The 22,949-nt window shown below is 40.9% G+C and overlaps 1 protein-coding gene across 3 annotated transcripts in view; it reads right to left on the bottom strand.

The window, feature by feature from the left end:
* The window catches only part of ABCD2 (ATP binding cassette subfamily D member 2), a 60,960-nt gene extending 39,727 nt beyond the window's left edge, over positions 1-21,233 (bottom strand). For 2 of the 3 annotated variants that reach the window (XR_012903508.2, XM_089778645.1), the window contains exons 1-4: positions 19,841-21,233; positions 18,065-18,245; positions 11,201-11,322; positions 5,101-5,269 (exon numbers count right to left, since the gene is read on the bottom strand). Coding sequence is in view for 2 of the 3 variants with exons in the window: in XM_089778645.1 (XP_089634771.1) it covers positions 5,101-5,269; positions 11,201-11,322; positions 18,065-18,245; positions 19,841-20,776 (1,408 nt within the window). In the remaining variant the exon portion in view is untranslated. The remainder of the gene's footprint in view (positions 1-5,100; positions 5,270-11,200; positions 11,323-18,064; positions 18,246-19,840) is intronic. The other variant, XM_006120406.4, reaches the window with a different exon arrangement.
* Between the last annotated feature and the right edge of the window lie 1,716 nt (positions 21,234-22,949).

Here is a 22,949-nt window from a genome sequence, read left to right as displayed (position 1 = left end):
TTAGTTGAGTCTGTACAAAACTCTAGAAATGCAAAGCTATAGAAGTGCTCATTATTATTACTACTAATGAAGGTTTTTTTTCCACAATTAGCTTTACACATTGCCCAATATTTAAAGTATGATTGATTGTGAAACCATAAATAAATAGGTATTTTTAAGACCTCTGTGATAGGATGTGCATACTTCACACTGGACAAGAGATGGTTAATTTCACATTGTGGGTGGTGGAAATCCTGCCCTTCAGATCATGTCAGACATGCTCCAACTGTTGCCTCAGAATAAAAGGGAGCAGCCTAGCTTATTCTAGGCTGATCGTGGACAAAAGACGCTTTATAAGGGCTCCAGGCCAGGAGTTGCTACAGCCACAGACTGCGGGAACTACAGAATCTAGAGAACAACTATCTCCAGATGGCCCTGCCAGAAGACCCTGAAACTATACGGACTGTTACCTCGGGAGACATGGTAGGATGTGACTGGGGGCAGATGGTATCTACTACCTCAGCAAAGTCAGTGGTAGGATTCCTCACTGACTAATGACCATTCCCATTGTCAACAGAGCCCGGGACTCCGGTAGAGTGGGAAAGCTTGGGTTCCCCTACCTGGCTGCCCACTGCCCTGACTCTGGCTGCTAAGCAACACAGCCCTCATTCCAAGGGCAGCCGCGCAGACTCTGACCACTAGGCCAATACTCGAGGGCCACCATATTGACTCTGTCCTCCGTCCTGTGCTGCTCTCAGTCTAAAGACAGTCTGATAGACTGTAACCACAGTCATATCATTATCTCAACCCAACTCTAAGGAGGATAAGGTGTGCATCGTATGTGGCATCCACCTTAAACACAAGATGCTTTCCATTATTTTCCAGACTTCACATCCTAGGAAAAATTTGCCATTAATATTCCAGTCTAATCTCCTTCAGCAATGAGACCACAGGGGAAGGCATTTCGTGGCCTGTTGCCATCCTCTCAGGCAATTTGGTGCCTCAAAAACCATAAAAACAGTAATAGCTAGCTTATAAGTGATTATGGATACATATATAAATGTAGCATGTAATAACTGTTTTAGATTTAGCAAAGGATTTAACGTGTAAACTCAATCAATCACACAGATATTTTACAACAATTCATGGGAACTAATGATTAAGTTCTTCTAAGAATACGTTTTTCCAGTCACAGACTAACTTGGCTACCCCTTTGAAGCTTTAGAACAAAAAACAAATCAGACATCTAATATTTCTATATTCTGGCCAAACAATGGCACATTCAACCTAAAAATACCAGAAATGCATTTTGATGAGCAAGAGGGAATGAAAAAGCAGCAGATTTATAAGGCTGTCAAGCAATTAACTGCGATTAATCACGATTCATGTTTAATCCCGATAAAGGGAAGCGGTATGGACTGATTATGAATATCGATAAAATGAAGACAACAGTATTTGGAGATAAGGAAATAGGAAGGAAGATCAGTTTAGATGGGATCGAACTAGAGAAGTTCACATATTTGGGGAGCAATACGATGTACGATCTAGAGACTGTAAGAAGGAAATAGCAACTAGAATAGCGAAAGCAAGAGCAAGTTTGAAGGCGATGGATAAGATCTGGAAAAGTAAAGTGACTAGCTTAGGAACGAAGCTGAATGTCTTGAAAATGTGTGTATTTAGCAGCATGTTGTATGGATGTGAGACATGGGTGATAACAAAAAATTTGAAGAGAAGGATACTGGCATTCTAGAGGAGATGTTATAGAAAGATCCTGAGAATAGGATGAATGCAGAAGGTCACCAACGAGGAATTATATAGGAAGATACAGCCAAAAGAGAACCTATTGCAGAAGGTTGTACAATGGAAGTTACAGCTATTCGGGCATATCTGCAGAATGAATGACAAGCGAATAGTTAAGACCCTGGTATTCGGCACGATGGATGGTCTGAATAGGAGAGGCAAACCCCACAGAGAATGCGTAGATAATATAATAGATTGGTGCGGAGCTAGTCTACAGAAACTAAGCCACTGCGCACTGGACAGGGAAAGATGGAAGGAAATAGCAAGGGAGGCATCGGACACCAACAAGCATTAAGCCATGGTTGTTGATGAGGATGAATGTTTTGAGTTAATCATACGAGTTTACTGCAATTAATTGACAACACTACATATTTTCTTAAGTCTTAAATGAATCCAATAATATTTATATACAGGATTGTTACAGGTGGCTCTGGTAGCACTGCCTATAATTAAGATTGCCTTACATTTTCCTTCACAAGAAGGAAATGCGCAGTGAAGAAGGCAGAAGACTATTGGAGGAGAATATGGTTAGATAATTAAAATACTATTCTGGAGAACTAGATTCTACTCCATGCCTCTCCCATCTGATATGCTGGATAAGCCACTTGAACCAAAATGTTTACTATTATCAACTAACTGTGAGCTCCTTATTTTTTAGGTGCCGGACATCAGACAGGTGGGACCAGATTTTTCAGGAGTGCTCATGACAGCCACAGAAGTCACAGATGAACTTTGGATATATAAAAATGCTAAATCTGAAATCTCTAGGTGTCTCAAATTGGGAACCTGTGATGTATTTGTCCTTCATCTCATCATGCCTCAGTTAGAATATAGTAAAAATAATGCCCTCAAATATCACATGGATGTTGTGTAGATCAATTAATAGCATTTGTAAAATATGCAGCTATTGTGGTGAGAGTTGCACAAGCAACATTAATTCTGGGATTTCCAAACATTTGAGTGCTTGACTTTGTGAATTTAATGATCTCTTCATGTAAGGTTGTTTAATTTGTTTTTAATATAATGAGGAATATAATATTGGAAGCAGTGATATCAATTATAATGATATTTTTATAATTTGGAATGCTACAGAAAGACTGAAGTACAGTAATGTAATACTGGACTGAAGTATTTAAAAGGTTGGTTATAACTACACTGCATACAAGTTGGTCCCAGGATATTAGAAAGACAAGGTGGATGATATTATATCTTTTATTGGATCAACTTCTATTGGTAAAAGAGACAAGGTGCAAGAAAGCTCTGTGTGGCTGAAAAGCTTGTCTCTCTGACCAACACAAGTTGATCCAATAAAAAAAAAAAATATTTCACCCACCTTGTCTGTTTAAAATGGCATTCTTTCTTGGCCTATGTCAACACAGTTATGGACTATAGTAAATACAGAGAAATAATATAACAATCTGGTGGCACATGTTCCTATTAATGATTTAAGAGAAAATAAGTGGTATGGACAATGTAATGAACTTGCCCTAAAAGGCAGTTTAAAATATGGATTTTTTATTAACAGTATGCACACTTACGTGTTCGCACACAAGTGCACAGATACATGCACCCCACACACCCTGTTATACATTCCTGTGCTGGGATTTCTGAAGCTATCAAGACTGAAAGGAAGAAAATTATTATTACAGTGAAACTTATGATGGGAGAGCCTCAAAAAACATATAGCCTCTGCAAAGTAGGTGAAAACAAAGCTTTGGTATGAGCTGATGAAATAAGAAAAAGAATGGGATGCTGTACCACATGGAAACATCAGTAGGACTTCTCATATCCAAACTGCATTCAGTCTTTAAAATAAATAGGTAGTCACGCTAAAGAACAATTGCTTTTGGGTCAAGTTCATTAATTTACTACTATATGGACTACAAAACTTTTTTCTCTACTACATTAGAAAACATAGCTAATACAAAATGTTGCTTGTTTTTATTAGTAGTCACACGTTGTGTCCTACAAGGTCAAGAAATCAGCTGCTAACAGTTAATGAATGTGCCACCTCAGGGTGTTTGTTATGACTCTGTTGAGAAATCTATGCTGAAGGGCAATAGTGTTGTAAGAGAGGAAGAAAATATTTCACACACAGCAATTTAACTTCTTCACCTCTGACTGGCTAACTTTTTCTAGAGGGTGGGGAAGGGATTTGGTTTGTCAACAACAGCTGGGAAGCAGGAAATGGAAGGAGTCCAATAGGGTATTCAAATGGAGTAAGTGTCAAAAGACTACACGAGGGGAGTGGAGAAGAAACTAGCTGGGGGGGAGCAGCGACAGAAATGGGTAATAAGGCACAGTAAAAATTCAGTTACAAAGGCACACAGACATAAATCAGGACTATGTAGCACTTTAAAGACTAACAAGATGGTTTATTAGGTGATGAGCTTTCATGGGCCAGACCCACTAGGAAGTGGGTCTTGCCCACGAAAGCTCATCACCTAATAAACCATCTCTTTAAAGTGCTACATAGATCTGTGTTTTGTTTTAGCTAGACCAGACTAACACAGCTGCATCTCTATCACTAGACAGACATAAGGTGGAAGAAACTGAGGAGAAATGACAGAACACAGTGGGTAGGGGGAGCAAGGGAAAAGGCAGGCAGGAGGGTTGGAGCTGATCAGAAAAATTCAGTGAAAATGTTTGACTTTGTTGAAAATATGAAAACTGAATACATTTTGGTTTTCAGGGCCTGAAATTATCTGGAACCAAATCCTACTTACAAAATAAAAATAAAAATAAATCAATTTTTTCAGATTTCAGTTTTCTAATGAAAATTAAATAAATTTAAAAGAAAGCAGATTTTTTCTGGGAAGGGGAGAACAAGTTAATAACCTCAGTTTTTTGTTGAGGTTTTGATGGAGTGTTACCAGCCTGCCCTTATGAGAGTATATTGTGAAGGAATCTAAGGTTATTTCTACACAAGGCTGTTACAGCCTTGTCATTAAAAGTCAGCTTGTGTGAACAATATTTGTCTATACTTTTTATTTCCACCCCATACAAAGGGGTTTTACTTTGTTGGCTGTACAGCATTCCTGCCAACAAACCAAAGTTCACATTTTCACTTCCCACTACAAAACTTTGTTATTCATAATAGTTTTATTTTAAGTACTCATAAATGACAAAAGTTTTGTCTGCTGGGAGGCACAGAAAACTGCAAAGACGTAGATTAGGAATATGCAATGGGAGAGAAGTTGGTCTGTACAACTTAGAAATAACAGCAAGGACTGTTTAAAGAACACCTTTATTTATACCAGTAAAGTGGCATACCACGCTAAAGGCTTTATAGAGAAAGGTATCAAAATGTGAATTACCCACCCTTGATTTCCAACGGGCCATCAATGTGTTTTTCTGCTTTATCTTCGTTCTTGTGGTAGGTTTCAATCTCTTGAATAACAGCAGTTCTTTTGTAAATGCCTCTCTTCACTTCATCAAAGACTGAAAACATGTTAAACACTCGAGCTGTGTAGCCTGCTAACTCCGTGACCTGAGAAACAAGAAATGATGTTTAAATTATATAATTTGGAAATAAATTAAATACTTTCCATAACTGATGGACTGCATTCCCAGTTATTTTGACTCAGCACAATTTAGATTTAATTCTGAACTAAAAATAAAAGGAAATTTGTCCTCACTAATTTTCCGAGAGATCTTCTTTGATAGTCCAAGTGCATATACTTATGGTCCCAATCTGCCAGCAGATGAAGACATTACTTTGAGGGACAGATCCTAAACTCATGTAAATTGGCATAACTCCAGTGAAGTCCTTGAGAATTTTTAGTGATGTCATCACGAGCGAACAAGGAAGTTTCTGGCTCCAATTGGCCTGCTAGCTAGCTCCCATCAGTCAGCTAAATCTCCTAAAGCAGTGCCTATATTTGTAATTTATTGTGTAAAATACACCACATATGATTTTAGATCTTGAAGTCTTAGCATGAAATTTGCTCTTTGAAAAAGTCCTCCTGGAAATTTTCAGAAGACAGTACTAAACCTGAAGGGAGGAGGCCTGGATTGGCACAGAAGATATCAAAGAAAGAAAATTTAATACATAAAGGAAATGTTTCCTCTTTGATTTTCTGTGCCACGCCAGACATTTGGATACCTTAAAAAAAGTAATGCTATGCCATTTACTAAGTACTGATTATATCTCATAAAAGCTGTCTTCAGCAGTCTTACGAAATGATGAATCACCTCATGCCTGACCATTATATTCTCTGAACACTATAGGTTAAACATTGAAGGACATATACTCCAGGTGTCTGCCTTACCGATTGCCTGTAGTTCCGCATACAACTTCCAAGCACGATGCCTTGAATTTTCTAATGCCATATATTCTGAATGCTTCTCAGACTTCCTTTTCAGCACTGAAGCAATCTTCCCTGACCAAAAACTGCATTTGCTTGGAAAGAATGAATTTTGATGCTGCTCATTTTGTTTTTCTTCCTTCCATGGCACTCATGCTGCTGTTGTGAAGCTCTGAGCTGCCAAGCCTTTTTGCAAGATTCCTAACACCCATCATATGTCAATGCGGAAAAAAGCATGGCAGCACACTATTCTATTTAGTTGCTAGACCATCTGTGCTGCTAGAATTCATTTCTCTAGTCCCGCTGAACTACCTCTCTGCTGTTCTGTTGGACTCTGTGGCAATCTACTCTGTTGTGGTCCTCTGTTGTGTCAAATTCTCTCTCTCTAAAAAAAAAAATCACTATTTTCCACTCTCCCTAGCATATTTAGAATCTGTTTAGCTTATCTGTTCTGTTGCATACTCTGGCTAAAAAGATGGCTAAAGGGGTGGGAGGTTGATTGCTTTCAATACCTAGTTTTCCTTGGTCATATCTTTGCTTCAAGTCAGTTTATTTAACTGAGTGATGGCTGTTCAGTGTCCCCACACCATTCTTCAGCCTGTTGTGAAGAACGAGTCAAACGGTTCAACTCTGGTTATGACAAATAGACTTGATCCTTTCTGTTAGTGAAAACTACTATTATGGGGTCATGGCGTATGTTCCACCTCAGGTATGTTCCCCTCTTTACCCACTGGTATCTGCAGTCAGGATTCCATGGGTAGATTAAGGCCCTGGAGCTACAGAGACTCAAATGAGAAAGGCACCTAAAATGCATGGAAGGCTCTTTATCAGACCTTGGCAAATGCACCATGAATCCTCTTTTGGTAAAGATCTGCTTGTCTGCCTGGACATTGGACCCTCTGCAATTGAGGGGCCTTCTGTGGATAGGGTTGATAGGGTTTTGGGATAGGCAGTTCTCGCCCTACCTTGCCATTTTAAAATTTTTACTAGGTATGTAATAGTGTAGTCGATTAATCGATAAGCAAAAGCTTATAGGTTAATGCTATAGACTACATGCATTTCACCCCCCACCAGTAAATTTTTTAGCAGGCTGGCCAGCAGCCCAGCTCAGTCCTGGCTTGTGATGGGTCCGGGACCTACCCCTGTTGCAGCTCTGCATTTAATGTGTATTAGCAGCCAAGCTGCCCAGCTGGGTTCTGGCTTGTACTAGGTCTGGGATCTCAGACCTCCCCCCACCCCCGACAGGGGCTACTTCTACCCCATGCTGCTGCCTCTGTATCAGAGGCAGCAGCACAGGGCGACAGGCAGGCGGTCCACAAGAACAGCTGATTTTTAAACTGGCTCCCCTCACAGACCAGTTTCTGCCTGGCACCCCACACTACAGAGGCAGCACTTTGGAGTGGCAGGGAATTCCTTGGGAGTGGGGCCGGAGCACACTGGCTGCCAGCCCCCGCCCCCAGGGACTACAGAATAGTTAAGTAACCGGTAAGAATTCATGAGGTTACTCGAGTATTCAGTTAACTGATATTTAACATCCCTAATTTTTACCTCGTAGTTCTCAAGCCCTCAGGAGAGGACTCCTGTGGGATAAGTCTACAGTATTGTTAGTGTGATAGCCAAGCAGCATAGACACGTTTTAGTTCTGAAGTGAGTGCAGCAGTTAGCTCACAGGAGTACGATATGGCTAACTCACTGCCCTTCATGCTGTTTATGCTACTTATGGAGCTGCATATTGGTACGCAGTTGGAAATCCACTGAGACCTTGACGCCTGCTCAAGAACTGTGTCCTTTGTTTGGGGCTTACTCCACAGCCATTGAAGATACTGATCCTCAGCCTGATTGAGACAAACAAATAAGCTTTGGGACCTGACAAAAGCCCCTCATCTTCTAGGTTATGAATGACCTCACCATAAAGCCTCCATGTATTGTCTCCATCTGCTGGCAGAGAGAAACTACACCCTCCTAGCTGCAGTAATACAGAAGACTGAAGGGGAAAGCATCATCCTAAATATAATTTATGATTACCAGGTTCAGAAAACACAAATTCTGATGAAAAAATTCTGATGAGATGCATCTGAACTGCACATTTCTTTCTGGGCATGTCAAATATACACCTTATAGCCCTCCCACCCACCACCCAGAATGGGTATAAAATAGCTCTGTAGACAGACATAGCTTAGGCAAGTAAAGGGCGTGGATGTGCATCTGAATACAAACCCAGCCTCCCTGTCTACACAGCTATCTCCCCACTGCTGGAGCTTTTTCCTGTCACAGGAAGTGATGCGAACGGAGGAGGGGGTGAAGCAGAAAGTAAAAGCTTTGCACACTGTTCATTGCTAAAATCCTTTACTGTCATAGGAAAAGTCTCCAGCAAGGGAAGGCTCTGACAGGAGTGCAGCTGCTGGAACCTTCCCCAGCTGCCTCCCCACTTCTAGAGTCTTTCGCTGACTCATGTAGCTACTACACCCACAGTGTGAATGCAGCATGCTTATCACTGGAGCATGTATCACGCATAGCTTGTATACCATTGAAAGTGGTATGCCATGTAGATATAGCCTTACAAAACAAAGAAATTAGCTAGTTGTAGTAAAGGATTTAGAGACTGCCAGATCCAAACCTCATGTTAGAAGATACATATGATGTAAAGAAGTTTAACTCTAAACAAGGCCCATAAATTACACAAAATATAATTCATAACAAATAGCTGTTCTTGAAAAGTCCTGCTCTCGGTCAGAGTTTTATAAGCATCTTCTTGTGAAACCCATGCTAATTTATCAAATATTTCAACTCCATAAGTAAGCTTATACTATTGACAGTTTTTTGTCTCTAGCACCTGTGAAAAGACCGTACTGACAATATTTGAGATTGAAGAGCTCCTATTATCAGCAGAACTGTTATAAGGTGGACAGCAGCAGTACAGCTTTTCCACTTTGTCATATTCAGAAGTGATCATTGCAGGTCAGGATGGAGGGTACATGGAGACAGTGTAGTTCAATCTCCAAACTAGGGATGTTAAAATTAGATTAATCAACTAATCAAATAGTTGATGGAATTTCCATCAACTACTTGATTAGTCGGTATGGGTGCTTCTGCTTTGAAATGTAGCAAGAGTCCGCCCAGCTGTTGCTACATTTCAAAGGCAGAAGTACCAGGCATTTCGCCTTTGAAAAGTACATTTCAAAGGCAAAATTTATACAAGAGCCCCTGTGGGGACTCTTGTATATTGTAAAGGTGGAAAGCTGCTGCTGCGCTCCTGTCCCCTCCCATGGAGCTGGAGCTGGGGGGAGGGGCAGGGGAACAACTTTTAAGCTTCTCCCAGCACCCCCCCCCCCATCTCTCTCCCCTTGCTGTTTCTTTCTGATAGAGGCAGCGGGGGGGGGGGGGGGGGGAGGGAGGGAGAGCGACTAGTTGACTAGTCACTTACATCCCTATTCTAAGCCTATTCAAGGGCTGATCCAACTCTCTACTGGGAGTCTTTCCAGTGAACTCAGTTGGAATTGAATCAAGTCCTTAGTCTCTGCTAACACTGCAGGCGAGAATTCCAAACAGTGCTCTGTTATGGTGATATTTATGATACTGAATAGTATATCCTGGTGGTTTTCTAACTTTTTTTCTGATGACCCAGTTGAAGAAAATTATTAATATCCACAATCCAATGTATTTTGACTAGAGTGTAGGCTCCGGGATGGGGCAGAGGAGGAGAGCTATAAGGTGTAGGAGGGAGCACCAGCTTTGTGGAGGGTCAGGGCTGTGGCAAGAGGGGCTTACCTTGAATGGCTCACAGTCAACAGTGCAGTAGGGGTGCTAAGGCAGGCTTCCTGCCTCAGCTGGCACCAAAGACCATACAGTGCCCCAGAAGCAGCCAGCAGCAGGTTAACAGGCAGTGGGCACATGAAGCTAGTGTTCAGGGCAGGGCCAGTGCACAGAACCCTATGCACTCTCTTCCCATCCTCTCGTCCCCCCTTCTAGGAGCCGGCTGCTTCTGGGGCACAGCACATTGTGTGTTGCCAGGATAGGCAGGAAGTCTGCCTTAGCACCCACACTGGTCACCTGATCACCCTGCAGCAACAAGACCCTGTGCCTGACATTCCATGAGCCAGTACTGGGTTGTGACCCATAGTTTGAAAACCACTTCTATATCCTATGAACAAAACTTATCTTGTCTCACACACCGCAGGAGAGATAACAGGTAATGAAGGTCCAAAACATGATCCTGTACACTTATCCATCAAAAAAAAAAAAAAAAAAAACCACACTTGGATTTACTCTGGTGGCCTACACATAAAAAATTTGCAAAGGACAAACAATGCCCACCTTACTAACAAGATCAGATCCACTGACTGCTACAGCATGCTTGTGTAAGAAAAGTGAGTGGGATTTGTGCTTTATCACCATAAAATATTAAAGTTCATGGGAAGCTTATTAGCATAATATGGTAATTAACTCAAATGAACTTAGAATAAAATATGAAAATGTTCTATCCCTATACTACTTTGGCAAACATTTAACTATAGAATTAAGATACAGTATCAGGTCACTGGTCTTCCACTTCATGTACTCCGAATAAAAAATTGTAATTGTGTTACAAGTCAAATCAGTTTACTGTTTTTCCACATATTATATAGCGGATTTTTTTTCTCAGTCATAAAACAACCATATTTGCAAGGCACCATGTAAATCTATAGCATATAGAAATTATTTTTAACAAAATGCTAATAGTAACACCTTCACACAATTGGTAACAGTCTCTACCATGTAGGCCAAGTATTGAAACAGCTGAATTAAAAAAAAAAAAAAAAAAAAATCACAGTCTATTAGCAGAACTGCTTGAAAAGACTGCAGTGTCTGGCTCTAGTTTACACAATATTAGCAGGTTTCATTTTCATGGGCCACAAATTACCCTGATATTAAAGTACTAGGTAAACTTAAGTTACTAAAAGCCAAATTCTGCATTCTTCACTCAAGAAAAACTCCCATTGCTTTAAAGACAGCAGAATTTGCCCCATGTGATTTACAATATTTTATATATATATATATATAAAAATCTTACATTTGCAAATTATGTTTATTTTCATTTTTCTTTTCTGTTGTATACTAAAAATGGCACACACTACCTCTTTGTAAGAGGACATAATCCTTTCAATGGCATCTGCTCCAGAGACCAACAGATTTCGTGAAGTGGTAAAGGCTTCCGTTCGCTCACTGACCATAGCTTGTTTCTGGCCATCTTCTAACTCTAAAACAAAACAAAACAAACAAACAAAAAAAAACAAAAAAAGAAAAAAAGTTCTTCTGTTCAAATATTCTTCTCAAAAAAAATCTCTACAAGTTGAATTATGGTTAAAATGTGAGCCATTATTAAAACAGATATTATATCAAGAACATTTTCACTCCATGAAGACTTTTTGAAAGAAACAAAAAAGGAAAGCAATTAACACAAAACTTGTAGCAACGAAGAAAAAGTGGGAGTATAATCATCTTTTTTTTCCCTTTTTCACACTCGTCATCCTCTTTGTCTTTTTAATATACCATTACTCAGTCTGACTTTTACCACAACTGTAATGAGTCAAACCTAAGTAATATTCTAATACATAATTTTAGTTTCATTGTTTTGTTTTTATTCTTACAGTTATTACTCATTTTCAACCTTACTTAATTCTTCACTCAACTATGAATGCTCCTTTTTTTTTTTTACTCATGCACATTTGGTAAAATTAGAATATTTTATAAGAAAGCAATTAACTAACAGTAAGTTTCTATATTACTCTTGGTAGTATAAAAGGGATCTGTGTTTGAGTAAGAGCCTTCTTTCTCAAAGTTACTGTTTGATTTCATAATGAAGTCATAATCCTTTGTTTGTAATATTGTAGCCTGAAAATCCTTCTGAATCAAATAAGGAACAGGAAATGTGTTATGAGAAAATACTCTTAACAACTGAGTAAGGCAAAAATGGCAGCTGAAACCAGATAGAGCATATGAAAAAGAAACACATATATGTTTAAATATAATATCTTCATATGAAGTGTTTGTTTTTCCCCAGAGTAAAATTCATTCTTGAAATGTTTCATGTCTGCAGTCCAATTCTGCTATATCTCTTGTCGTCATCACACCCACAGAAACTGCTATTCAACATGGAGCCAACCTGCAATTTGCTACTCCACAAAATCATCAAGATAATAATATGGATAATTTTTTTAAGATTGAATAATACAATTCTTAACATTTGCAACTAAGCAAATTAAGACAATCATATGATATAAATGAAATGTAAAATCTGATGTTTCAGCAGGAGTCTTGGGATGATTTTGTTCTTAGCCATTCCCTAAACAATATAAAGACTCGTTAATGGTGCAGCAAAATGGAGCTTTGTCTCTCTCTGAAGTTTGGCTACTGCAGGCTAGCCAGACTAGTAAACTGGTTCAGAATGACAACTCTTACACATCAGGAATTGTTATTAATATCTTCTATTAGGCAGATTCTGATCTTTTGGTCAAAAAAAAAAAAAAAATCTGTGAAGAGTTTCCTATATGTGCTATATGATGGTTATGTTATGTGCTGTTATACGGTAGGTAACGAAAGCAAAATTTTTGTACAAAGGAAGTGGTTTCCTCTCTTCCACGAGAAGGTCATTTTGCAGCATTTGAAGACATAAAACCAGTACAAAATCTTATTGTACCTGTCTGTATCTTCCTTTTGCAGCTCCCGATACCCAAATATTAGTTTGTTTTAATTTATCAAGCCACCAAACAAACCCTTCCTTGGATAAATTTGCCCTTGGTATAACTCCACTTACATCCATGAAGATACACCAGAGATAAAGGTAAACATTTTGGACCAAAAATATTATACAGAAAGTTACTCTCATACACAGCCTTTGTCTTTCAAAATTAAATTTCTGAATTATTCGAGAAAACTTTGGCTGTTCATATTTTCTAGTTTGAGTTATGCTAACTATGTCATCCAGCACACAGGGATATACACACTTGGTAAACAATGAGAATCATGCCTTTTTAGGGAAAAGAAAAGGACATAGGATCACAGCCTGACTGAGGAAGGCTAAAACCCTTGCTCATATGACAGTTGTGTAAATAGTCATATTTACTCCAGTGGGAAGACTGATGTGAATAAGGTTCTGTAGGGAATTCAGTCCTCAATAGTAATGCTAATTCAGTAGTATAAAAAAAAAAAAACCTCAAAACAACAACAACAACAAAAAAACACAACACAACAACTTTTTTTTGGCAGCTAACCAAATTTTACTGATCTAGCGAGCATTTTAGTTTTATGATCATTGAGAATTTAAAATTGGGCATATCTGAGGAATTTACCCAGATCCAGAACAGAATTCTCCATTAATGCATGAGTGAAATCAAACTATCAGACCTGCACAAAATAACTTTTCTTGGTCATTTTCTCCAATCTTTTTCACACAGAGACTTTTCCTTCTGTATTAGAGGAAGTACTATTTCCGTTCAGACTAGGCCTGTGGTCTCTCTTTAGTATCTAAGCTTTAGCAATGTTTTAAGATTTTCCTCACATATAAAATTTAATTCCATTTGTTTTATAGGAAAACATATCTATTGTGCCTAATTATAATAATTTAATTTCATTAATGTTTTATTTCCAATGAATTAACAACAAATTGAACCTCTCTAGTCTGGCAATCTCTGGTTCAGCAACATCCACGGTTCAGCAACATCCATGGTCCAGCATAATTTTAATTAGCCAGCTGTCCAGTTATCATGGGTGTGACCAGGTTTCCCACAGTCCCATAAAGTTGTATTACAGCCACCAGTCCTGGCTCTCAATGATCTGTGCTGTTAATTAGCTCTAGTTTAGCTCTAAATATCTTCTATGAGCTCAGTAAGGGCATGTCTACATTAAGAAATTATTTTGAAATTGCTAAATTCTAAACAATAACTCCCAAAATAACTATTTTGAAATAAACTTGTTCCCCCAGGAAAGTAGGAGTACAGATTTTGAAATAACCAGTCTGTTATTTTGAAATAATAGGATTGATGGTATAGACGCTTCACTTATTTTGAAATAAAGGGACGTATTTTGAAATAATCCCCCAGTGTAGACCAGGGCTAAGTAATAGAAGTGCTTCAAGACAATACTGACCTCCCATGGTTCGGCAAATTCTTTGGTTTAGCGCTGGTCTGGTCCCGAGGGTGCTGGACTAGAGAGGTTCAACCTGTACATTCAGTATATTATGGTATACAAGTGCTTTTTGTAGAATTCCTTTTGCATACTCAAGTATTATTAAATCATTTATCTAATAGTATTATAAAATAGCTTTATCTTACATGTTGTAATAGCAAACAGATATCAGAAAAGGTAGCATTAGCTTTGGTGTCTGATTTTTAAATACATACAAATACCTTAATTTTGGCAACAACAGGGAAAAAATTATCGCTACACTGATACAATGCCTCCTATCTGAAGAACCATCTGTGTGAACACTTTCAGATTGATTTCAAGCATGGTCATAAATTCTAAACATTAGATATTTGATTTTAAACACTTCCTGAATTCAGGATTTATTCATCAATGATGGTTCTAGTTCCCATTCTTCAGATTTTAACCAATCATTTGCCTTCCACACCTGACCTGGTTGCCAGGGGCTGTGGCAGAATTAACACTGGCAGAGCTCCCCACCTTTCCTGCTGCAGTACTAGTTCTCCAACTAAATTACCTTCAGCAGTGAGCTGCACTTACTGGATTTTTGGCATAGCCGGTTTACTTACTTCTTACCACATGATGGGGTCAATTTGTCACAGTTAATAATGCATTTCTGATCTTGAATCTATTCTTGCAGAATTCCTCAAGGCTCTGTAATAAGTTCCATGGTTTAACATTTTACATGTTCCTCCTTCACTATTATAAGACAGGCTATATCACTGACTTGGAGAAGTCAGATTCATTTTTCTGACCTTCTGCTCTGTCTGCATTTTAAACATATTTGTCAGATGTCCATTTCTGGATGTCAGAGAATGTTACTTATTGTAAGGTTAACAGGGTTGGAATATTGCTCCTTTGCTCTCTACGGGCTCTCTTTCCTTAAAGGACACCTAACCTGTTTCTGATTAATGGGCAAAGAGCTAGGGAGGAGACATTTACGTGCTGTGCTTAAATAATCTCTTTATCAGTTAAGGGTTGTTGCCAAGCTGCACTTATTTTCATTTTAGCAGAAAGTAGATTAAGTTTGATAACAGAAATTAGGTTAACTAAGTACTAAAGCTCTATTATCCTTTACTGGTTCTTTTATGTAATATGGACCTGCATAAACTTTTGTGTTTAGAATATACAGGCAGTCCCCGAGTTACGCGGATCCGACTTATGTCGGATCCGCAGTTACAAACAGGGATTTTCTCGCCCCGGGGCGAGAAAAGCTGCTCCCCGTCTCCCTAGTCTGCTGGGGGAGCCAGCAGACCAGGGAGACGCGGAGCAAAGCGGCGGAGGACCTGAGCTGGACCCGCGGCGCTGATCTGGAAGCGCCGTGGGTCCGGCCCTGGGTCCTCCGCTGCTTTGCTCCACGTCTCCCTGGTCTGCTGGGGGGGGGGGGGGGACGCAGCTAGTGCCCCCCCCCCCCCAGCAGACCAGGGAGACGTGGAGCAAAGCCCGGGGCCTGTGGTAGAGCAGGTGGGGCGCTGCCGGTTGGTCCCGCAGCACCGCTCCTCGGCGCTACTGGACCAACCCGGCAGCACCCCAGCTGCTCTGCCCCAGGAGTCCTGATTCAGCCGCTGCTGATCAGTTTCAGCAGCGGCTAAATCAGGACGCCTGGGGCAGAGCAGCTGGGGTGCTGCTGGGTTGCTCCAGTAGCGCCGAGGAGCAGCCACGCTACTGGACCAACCCAGCCGCACCCGAGCTGCTCTGCCCCAGGCATCCAAGTCAGCCACTGCTGAAACTGACCAGCGGCTGACTACAGGAAGCCCGAGGCAGAGTTGCTCTGCCCCGCGCTTCCTGGAATCAGCTGCTGATCAGTTTCAGCAGCAGCTGAATCTGGATGCCAGTTCCGACTTACATACAGATTCAACTTAAGAACAAACCTACAGTCCCTATCTTGCACGTAACCCAGGGACTGCCTGTAATTGCCAAATTCCTTATCAAATTCAGACAACAGGCACAAATTTCACCTGTTCTGAAAATGATCCATAGGTACGTGGTTAAATGGACTGCATTTAAAATGAGCTTTTCATTTACAAAGTATTGAAAGATCTTTTCATAGAGAATCTTATATGACTTAGGATCCATGTATGTGGAGATCGGTCGAGCCAACTTCAAAGTCATTTTTTGCTATCTATTTATTTAGCTTAGGTATTGCTGGGATACTACTCTTTACAGTTTCTAAGGTCTAATAGGCAGTATCTAAAAATGTTAAACAGGAATTTTTAAATGATCGTATTCCTATTTTAATGGATTTTCTTTCTACAGAAGATAGTATACAATCTCAAACAACAAAGAGTTGTAGTTGTACATGTAAACTGCAAAATGATTTTTGCTTGTTACTGCTTCTTCATTTAACACATTCTTACTGCTCTGCCAAGTTGCACTCCCCCCCCCCCCCCCTTAAAAAACATCTGCAACAACATTACAATCAGGACCTTACTTTGCTCTCATTGTTGGAAGACCGGGACATGATCTTTAGAAGACCTGAATAGTGATATCACACAAGTGTGTAACCCAGGGGAGCTGACAGCAATGCTGGGCCCCATAGCAAGGTGGCTTCATGTTCCCAGAAGGGCCGGGGCCTCAGGCAGACTGGATGAGGCTGGGGCACTGAGTGCACCATGCCACTACCCCCCATAGCCCTCAGTGTCACCTGGAGCGTGGTGCCTTCCCCCACAACCCTCGGAGTGGTTGTGCAGCACTCTGGTAGTGATTTAAAGTGCTCAGGGATCCTGGTGTGGACCTCCTTTGACCTTTATAATCACCAGCCTTGGGACAACTTCCTTTTGCCCTCCCCATTGGCGGGCCTGCTGTAACCTGAGCTTCAGTTCCCTTTCTGTACTCTACTTCAAGTGAGAGGCAATGCTGACTCTTACACACGTCAACACAAAATAGAATAAATAAGTATTAATTAATGTTTGGGAAGCATTCAGACACTAAGATAATGAGCAAATGCCACAGCAAAAAAACAAACAAAACAGGAAGTCAGACAGCTTAGCTAGATGGATATTATTTAGTAGTAAAGCAGCAGACATTCAGAGACTTAACAAGCCTTCCCAACCTTGGTTGGGACATGACAGCTACAGCTAAGCTTACAACTTAATGAGACTTCATTACTTAGAGCCTCCCCTGAAGAGAGAGGAAAGTGAGCATTTGATATTGATATTGCAAATATAAAATACAAGATTTATTTTTTTTAAATTTGAGAGACCACCTTTATACATTAAAAAGGACAATAAATGTGTCAAGAAATACTTATAAAATGTTTATCTACAATTCACCTTGACACCTTATTTGAAAAGAGATCCTATCCTACAATTCAGAATGTACTGTGTTCATCAGGTTAAGTTCAAAGATACGTTTTTGTCACTGATACTTCAAGTGGTTTGCCTGTAATTTTTACTCATGCCAGGAGCTACACAAAGATAAGGCATACGCGGTATTTGAATATTATAGCATGGCAGCTACAAATGATATTAAAATGAAATGTGGTCTCCTTATATCACTACTAGGGATGTAAAATGTCCTTTAATTAGTTAACCGGTTAAACACTCTGTTTAATCAGTTAACCAATGAAACGGGGAGTGGGGCAGGTATTCCAGCCCACCTGAGCTGGAGCAACAGTCTCTTCTTGTCTGCTGCAGATAGGCTGGAGAAGTCCCTCCTGCCACAGAAGGGAGCTGCTCTGGCTGAGTTGGCACATCCATGGATGGGCTGTCACAACATGAGAGGGCTACTCCAGCCCCAACTGGTTAACTGATCATTTAAAATAAATATTTGAATTTTTTTTTAAAAAGTCTTATTACCTCCATCTGCAAATCCAGTTGCTGTGATGATAGGTACAGCCACCATAATCAAACCACAGCTACTCCAAACATACTTCATCAGGAACTGCTCTATCATGATGTACCATAAACGTTTGGACAATATGAGGTTCATTTGGTCTGCCAAAGCCTTGTAACTTTTCTGTAGTTGTTTCATTTCCACCTATAATTTAAAAAAAGTAAGCTCTCACACAGTACAGTAAAAATAGATACACATATAAGTACAATATATACATACAACAACCAAATGACCAGTGTTCGGATTTGAATTCTTAATTGCATCTCGCAGTCACTACAGCAAGCTGTGTGGTGCCTATTTATACAAAGGGCCACATGCTCAAGGGATGTCTGCACTACCTACTGGATTGATGCATAGCAACTGATGTAGCAGGGTTCGATTTATCGCATCAGTGCAGAAGTGATAAACTGACAACAGAGTACTCTCCCATCAACTCCAGTACTTCACCAAAATGAGAAAAATAGGTGGAGTCAACTGGACCCCTTTACTCCATTAATCTGAAAAAGTGGGTTGTGCCCATGAAAGCTCATGATACATCTGTGTGTTTTGTTAGTCTGGAAGGGACTGTAGGACTATTTGCTGTTTTTTACGTTTTTTTCCAGGAGCATCAGCTGCTGACTTTATTAAAATACTGTGGTAAGCAGATCAAAGTATGTTGACTTCAGCTACAGGTTTTGGTTCTGGATATCCAACACTCTGGTCACCTGAAGTTGGCTGTGCCCACAAAAGCTCATGATACCATCTACATGTTTTGTTAGTCTTTAAAGTGCTACCAGATTATTTGTTGTTTTTTAAGTTTAGCCTGTACAGACTAACTCGGCTACTTCTCTGAAGACTTCAGCTACTTGCTGAAGTTGCTTAACAGACAAGGCCTTAGTGTAAATCAGCACAGCTCATGGAACTCATTGAGCATGAGTCTGGTTTTACACTCGCTTCATGCTGCCAGAGCAAAATACAAATGAGTGATAAAAGCTGCTCCTCACGATTGAAGTAAAACCAGTTCTAGGTGTGTAATGCAGAGGATTTTTAGAATTACACACCTGTAAATTAAAGCTTAAGATTTGGAGTCTTGAACCTGAAAAACTCCAATTATTCCAGTGAAATATTTTTTTTTGCCTGAGTAAACCTACAGAACTGAGACCTTAAATTGGTATTTCATGTCTCTCAACAATGTGCCAAGAGGAAGTGATAATACATGCCAAGGAAATGACACATCAGTATGACATAATGCAGGAATTTGAGCCAACACAAAAGTGTTGACTTTAACATTTAAATTAGCTGCAAATAATGAAATGCTGCAGACAGTTTTTTGATGCTCATTGCTCCTATAAAAATAAAACATTTATGTTGACTTACTAATACTTTTAACTGAAAGGACAGTAACATTTCCCACTATTTTTTCACATTATGTGAAATGTTTTCAAAAGCCATTTTAAAAAAAAAAACACATTACCGTCAAAATTCACAATATAATTTTGAAAAAGTCTTCGATATACTGATTTTTAAATAAACTATCTGTTGCATAAAAAGAACAGATCAAATACTGTACTGAATGTCAGCAACTTTAGGACTATAGTAACTGCAACTTTTCTTAGCTATACAATTACTATGTCAAAGACTGTGTTGTCATCTAAACTATAGCAAAGCTTTCTTCTGGATTATAATAGATCATATCTAGTAATACAGCAACAGTTTTGAACCACCTCAGATTTTAGTCCTCGCCTTTATTTCCATTTTACCTTGTGTCCTCTGTAAAAGGCAATCTCTTCCACATTGGCTATAATCCGAGAATGGACATACCGCAGATAACCCTTTCTGTGAGCTTCTTCAGCGACCAGCTTGCCAAATTTGGGTGAGCACGCTTTAAGCACCCTCGCTGTAGCATACACCACAAGCCCTGCTAGCAACGTAGGCCCAATAGGACTTGCTCCTCGGGACCTGGCAGTCTGGATAAGACTGTAGGACGTCAGCACAACATCCAAGATGGGCTTGGTCAGGTTGGAGTACAGGTGTGCCACCGACTGGGAGAACATCATGAGGTCCTCGGTCAGGGACTGGTCGGGATTCGCCAGCCTCCCATCCATATTGATCACCTTGTAGTAAGTTTGGTTGGCAAAGTAGGTCTCATAAGCATGATCCACTAGGCGAGTGCGGAAGGCTAGGGCCAGCTTGCACTCCAGGTACCGAATGGCGCTGTTCACGAAAGTGGCAGGGATTGCAATCATCAGCCACTTGATTAATTTGATGGCAAAGCTCCTGGGCTGCTTCTCCACGATGCTCCTGACGATCTTCCCATCCAGCCCGGCCACGTAGATGGAGAGGAAGGTCCGAGAGACCAGAGCCACCGAGTGGAGGCAGAGCCAGCCCGATTCGGCGCTCACCAGCTTCGGGAAGAGGATCTTGCGAAGTTCCAGCAGCTGCCTGAAAAATTCCGCATTCACTGCCGGAGAGGCTCTGCCCCGGATCCGGCTGCACTGCAGCGGCTCCTCGCCCCCTCCGGCCCGGCAGGCAGCCTGCAAGCCCTTTTCGCAAGCTGTCTGCTGCAGGCGCTTGCGGAGGACGGGGTAGAGGATCTTCAGCCCGTATGCCGCAGCTAGCAGGCACGCAGCCCTCCTGGCCGCACTGGATCTGGTCCACTTCCCTCGCCCGGCTGCGGCACGCAGCAGCTGGGTCATGTCGCACAGCCGGCGGAGCAGCGACGCTCTGGCGCTGGGTCCTGCCCAAGAGGAAGGCCGCCTAGGCAAGAGGTTCACGGAGCCCCGGCACGCCCCATACCCTGCCGCGGCTCCTTCCCCGCCGGCCGCCCTTGTAGCGACACAGGGAGACGGACGCCAGCTTCCCCGGGGGATGGTTCCCTTCAATGCACCGAGAGCAGCCGCACGCTGTGATCCGCCGCCGCCAGCTCCACCCCCGTCGCCTGCTCATTGGCTGCGACGGGCCGGGGAACTCGCTGGTTCCCGTTGGACCTTTCCCAGCGCGGCGCGCTCTGAACCGCGAGCCAGTGCCCGGACCGGTCGGGCTTGGCACTCTTCAGCCCGAGCGTGCTCAGTGTGGGCTGCTCATTGGCCTTCGCACGGGCCAGCAGCGCCTCGCTCGGTGGCGCCAGACCTCTGCCTTTTCACTGGCAGGCGCTGCGAGGGCCACGCAGGAGCATAAGAGGGAGAAGAGAAAGCGGCACCAATGGGCTGCTCATTTTGCAAGTGTATCACTTCTAGATTTACCTACAGAAAGAGGAACAAAAGGGGGAGGGGAGCGGTGCTTAGAAGCGGCCTAACCAGACTAAACTCGCGAGTGGGGGAAAAGAAGAAAAAAAGATCAGGTATAACCCCACTATAAATAGGGCTGCCAATCCTCCAGGCTTAGGGATGTAAAATCCCCCGTAATTAGTTAACCAGTTAAATGTTATGCTGAACCGGCCAACCCATTGAATTGGGGCAGGTGGGGGGCTGCTCCAGCCCTCACTGGTTAACTGCAACTGGTAAGCATCATCTGGTAAGAATGATGCTTACCAGTTAATCATTCACATTCCTAGCCAGGATTGGCTCGGAGTCTTCAGGAATTAAAAAGTTAATGTTTAATTATAGATTGTCATGTGATTAAATCTCCAGACCAAAATTAACAACTATTTTTCTAAATCAGAATCTGGCTCTATATAAGAACTGCATTCATGGGCCCAGCATTGTAGTTAATTCAGAAGGAGGAGGGGGAAGATGAAGGATAGGCCCCATGTGAGTGAACTTAATTAGCTGGAGGTTTTGAATTCTAAATCTAGGTAGGCAGTTGGGACAATATGAAGGATCAGATGGCTCCCTCTGGGAATATTTTGAAAAAATACATGTAAACTGAAAATATTGCCCCTCCATCTCATTTTGTATCCTGCTGTAACACTACAACATACAGTGTATTATATTGTCAATCATGTAGCTCTCTTCCCAAGAGAGATCTGAATTTGTCACCTATAACATAAAAAAGAATAATAATACAAACATGTTTTTCTAGACTTTTTTTATTTCCCTTGTTACCCCAACCCCATTTTACCCCCTTTTCCTTTATTTCACGGTATATTGTTTATTAAGAGTATAATCTTTACGAGTGAGAAGGAGTAAAGAAAATGTAAAAGAACAGTTGAGTATATTTCACATTTTAAAAAGTGAAGTAGCAGTACCTCTGTAGCTATAAATGCAATAGTTCTTCCCTCATGTGGTGGTAGAGAATAAATCTGAGTGTTGAAAACACGTTACAGTATTAGAAATAACCATAAGACTAATATACCAAAGGATCACAAACGTTCACAAGTTCATTAACATAAGGCCACTGAAAGGTGAATGACTTAACTCTACTGTAAATCAGCTTATGAAGAATAAAATTAGCTCATATTACTGCTAAAACAGAGTTTTTATGTAACAATGACATTTAGGAAGCATTTTACTCTGGACATTTCAGAAATAGTAAATACTATCATTGTGAAAATCAGAATTGGGGAAAAATCTAATTAGGCACCAATTGCTGGAGTATGAAAGCTCCTCCTCCGCCCCAAACAAACCCAAAACAAGACAAGTTCCAGCAGATCAGCTATTTTTCTGCCTCTTTTGCTAACAGAGTTGCAGGAAATGTTTTTCATTCTATACTCATTGTTGATTGGAGGAGTTGTGTAGGATGGATGGAAGTGTAATATCAATGCAATTAGAATATTTTGAATTCTATATATTGTTAAGGGTGCTTAGTAGTATGGATGGGTGTCTTTATCTTTTTACTGTGCAAATAAAATAAAATAAATTAGAGCTTAGAAGGCAGGTTTATTGAAATGTGAGTTAGCTGTACTCTGTTCTCTGTCACAGTTGCACATAC

This window comes from Pelodiscus sinensis, chromosome 1, assembly GCF_052426305.1.
Source record: "Pelodiscus sinensis isolate ZL-2025 chromosome 1, ASM5242630v1, whole genome shotgun sequence".
NCBI classification, from domain to species: Eukaryota; Metazoa; Chordata; order Testudines; family Trionychidae; genus Pelodiscus; species Pelodiscus sinensis.
The sequence above is the reverse complement of the archived record's forward strand: the minus strand, read 5'-3'. Positions and strand labels throughout refer to the sequence as shown.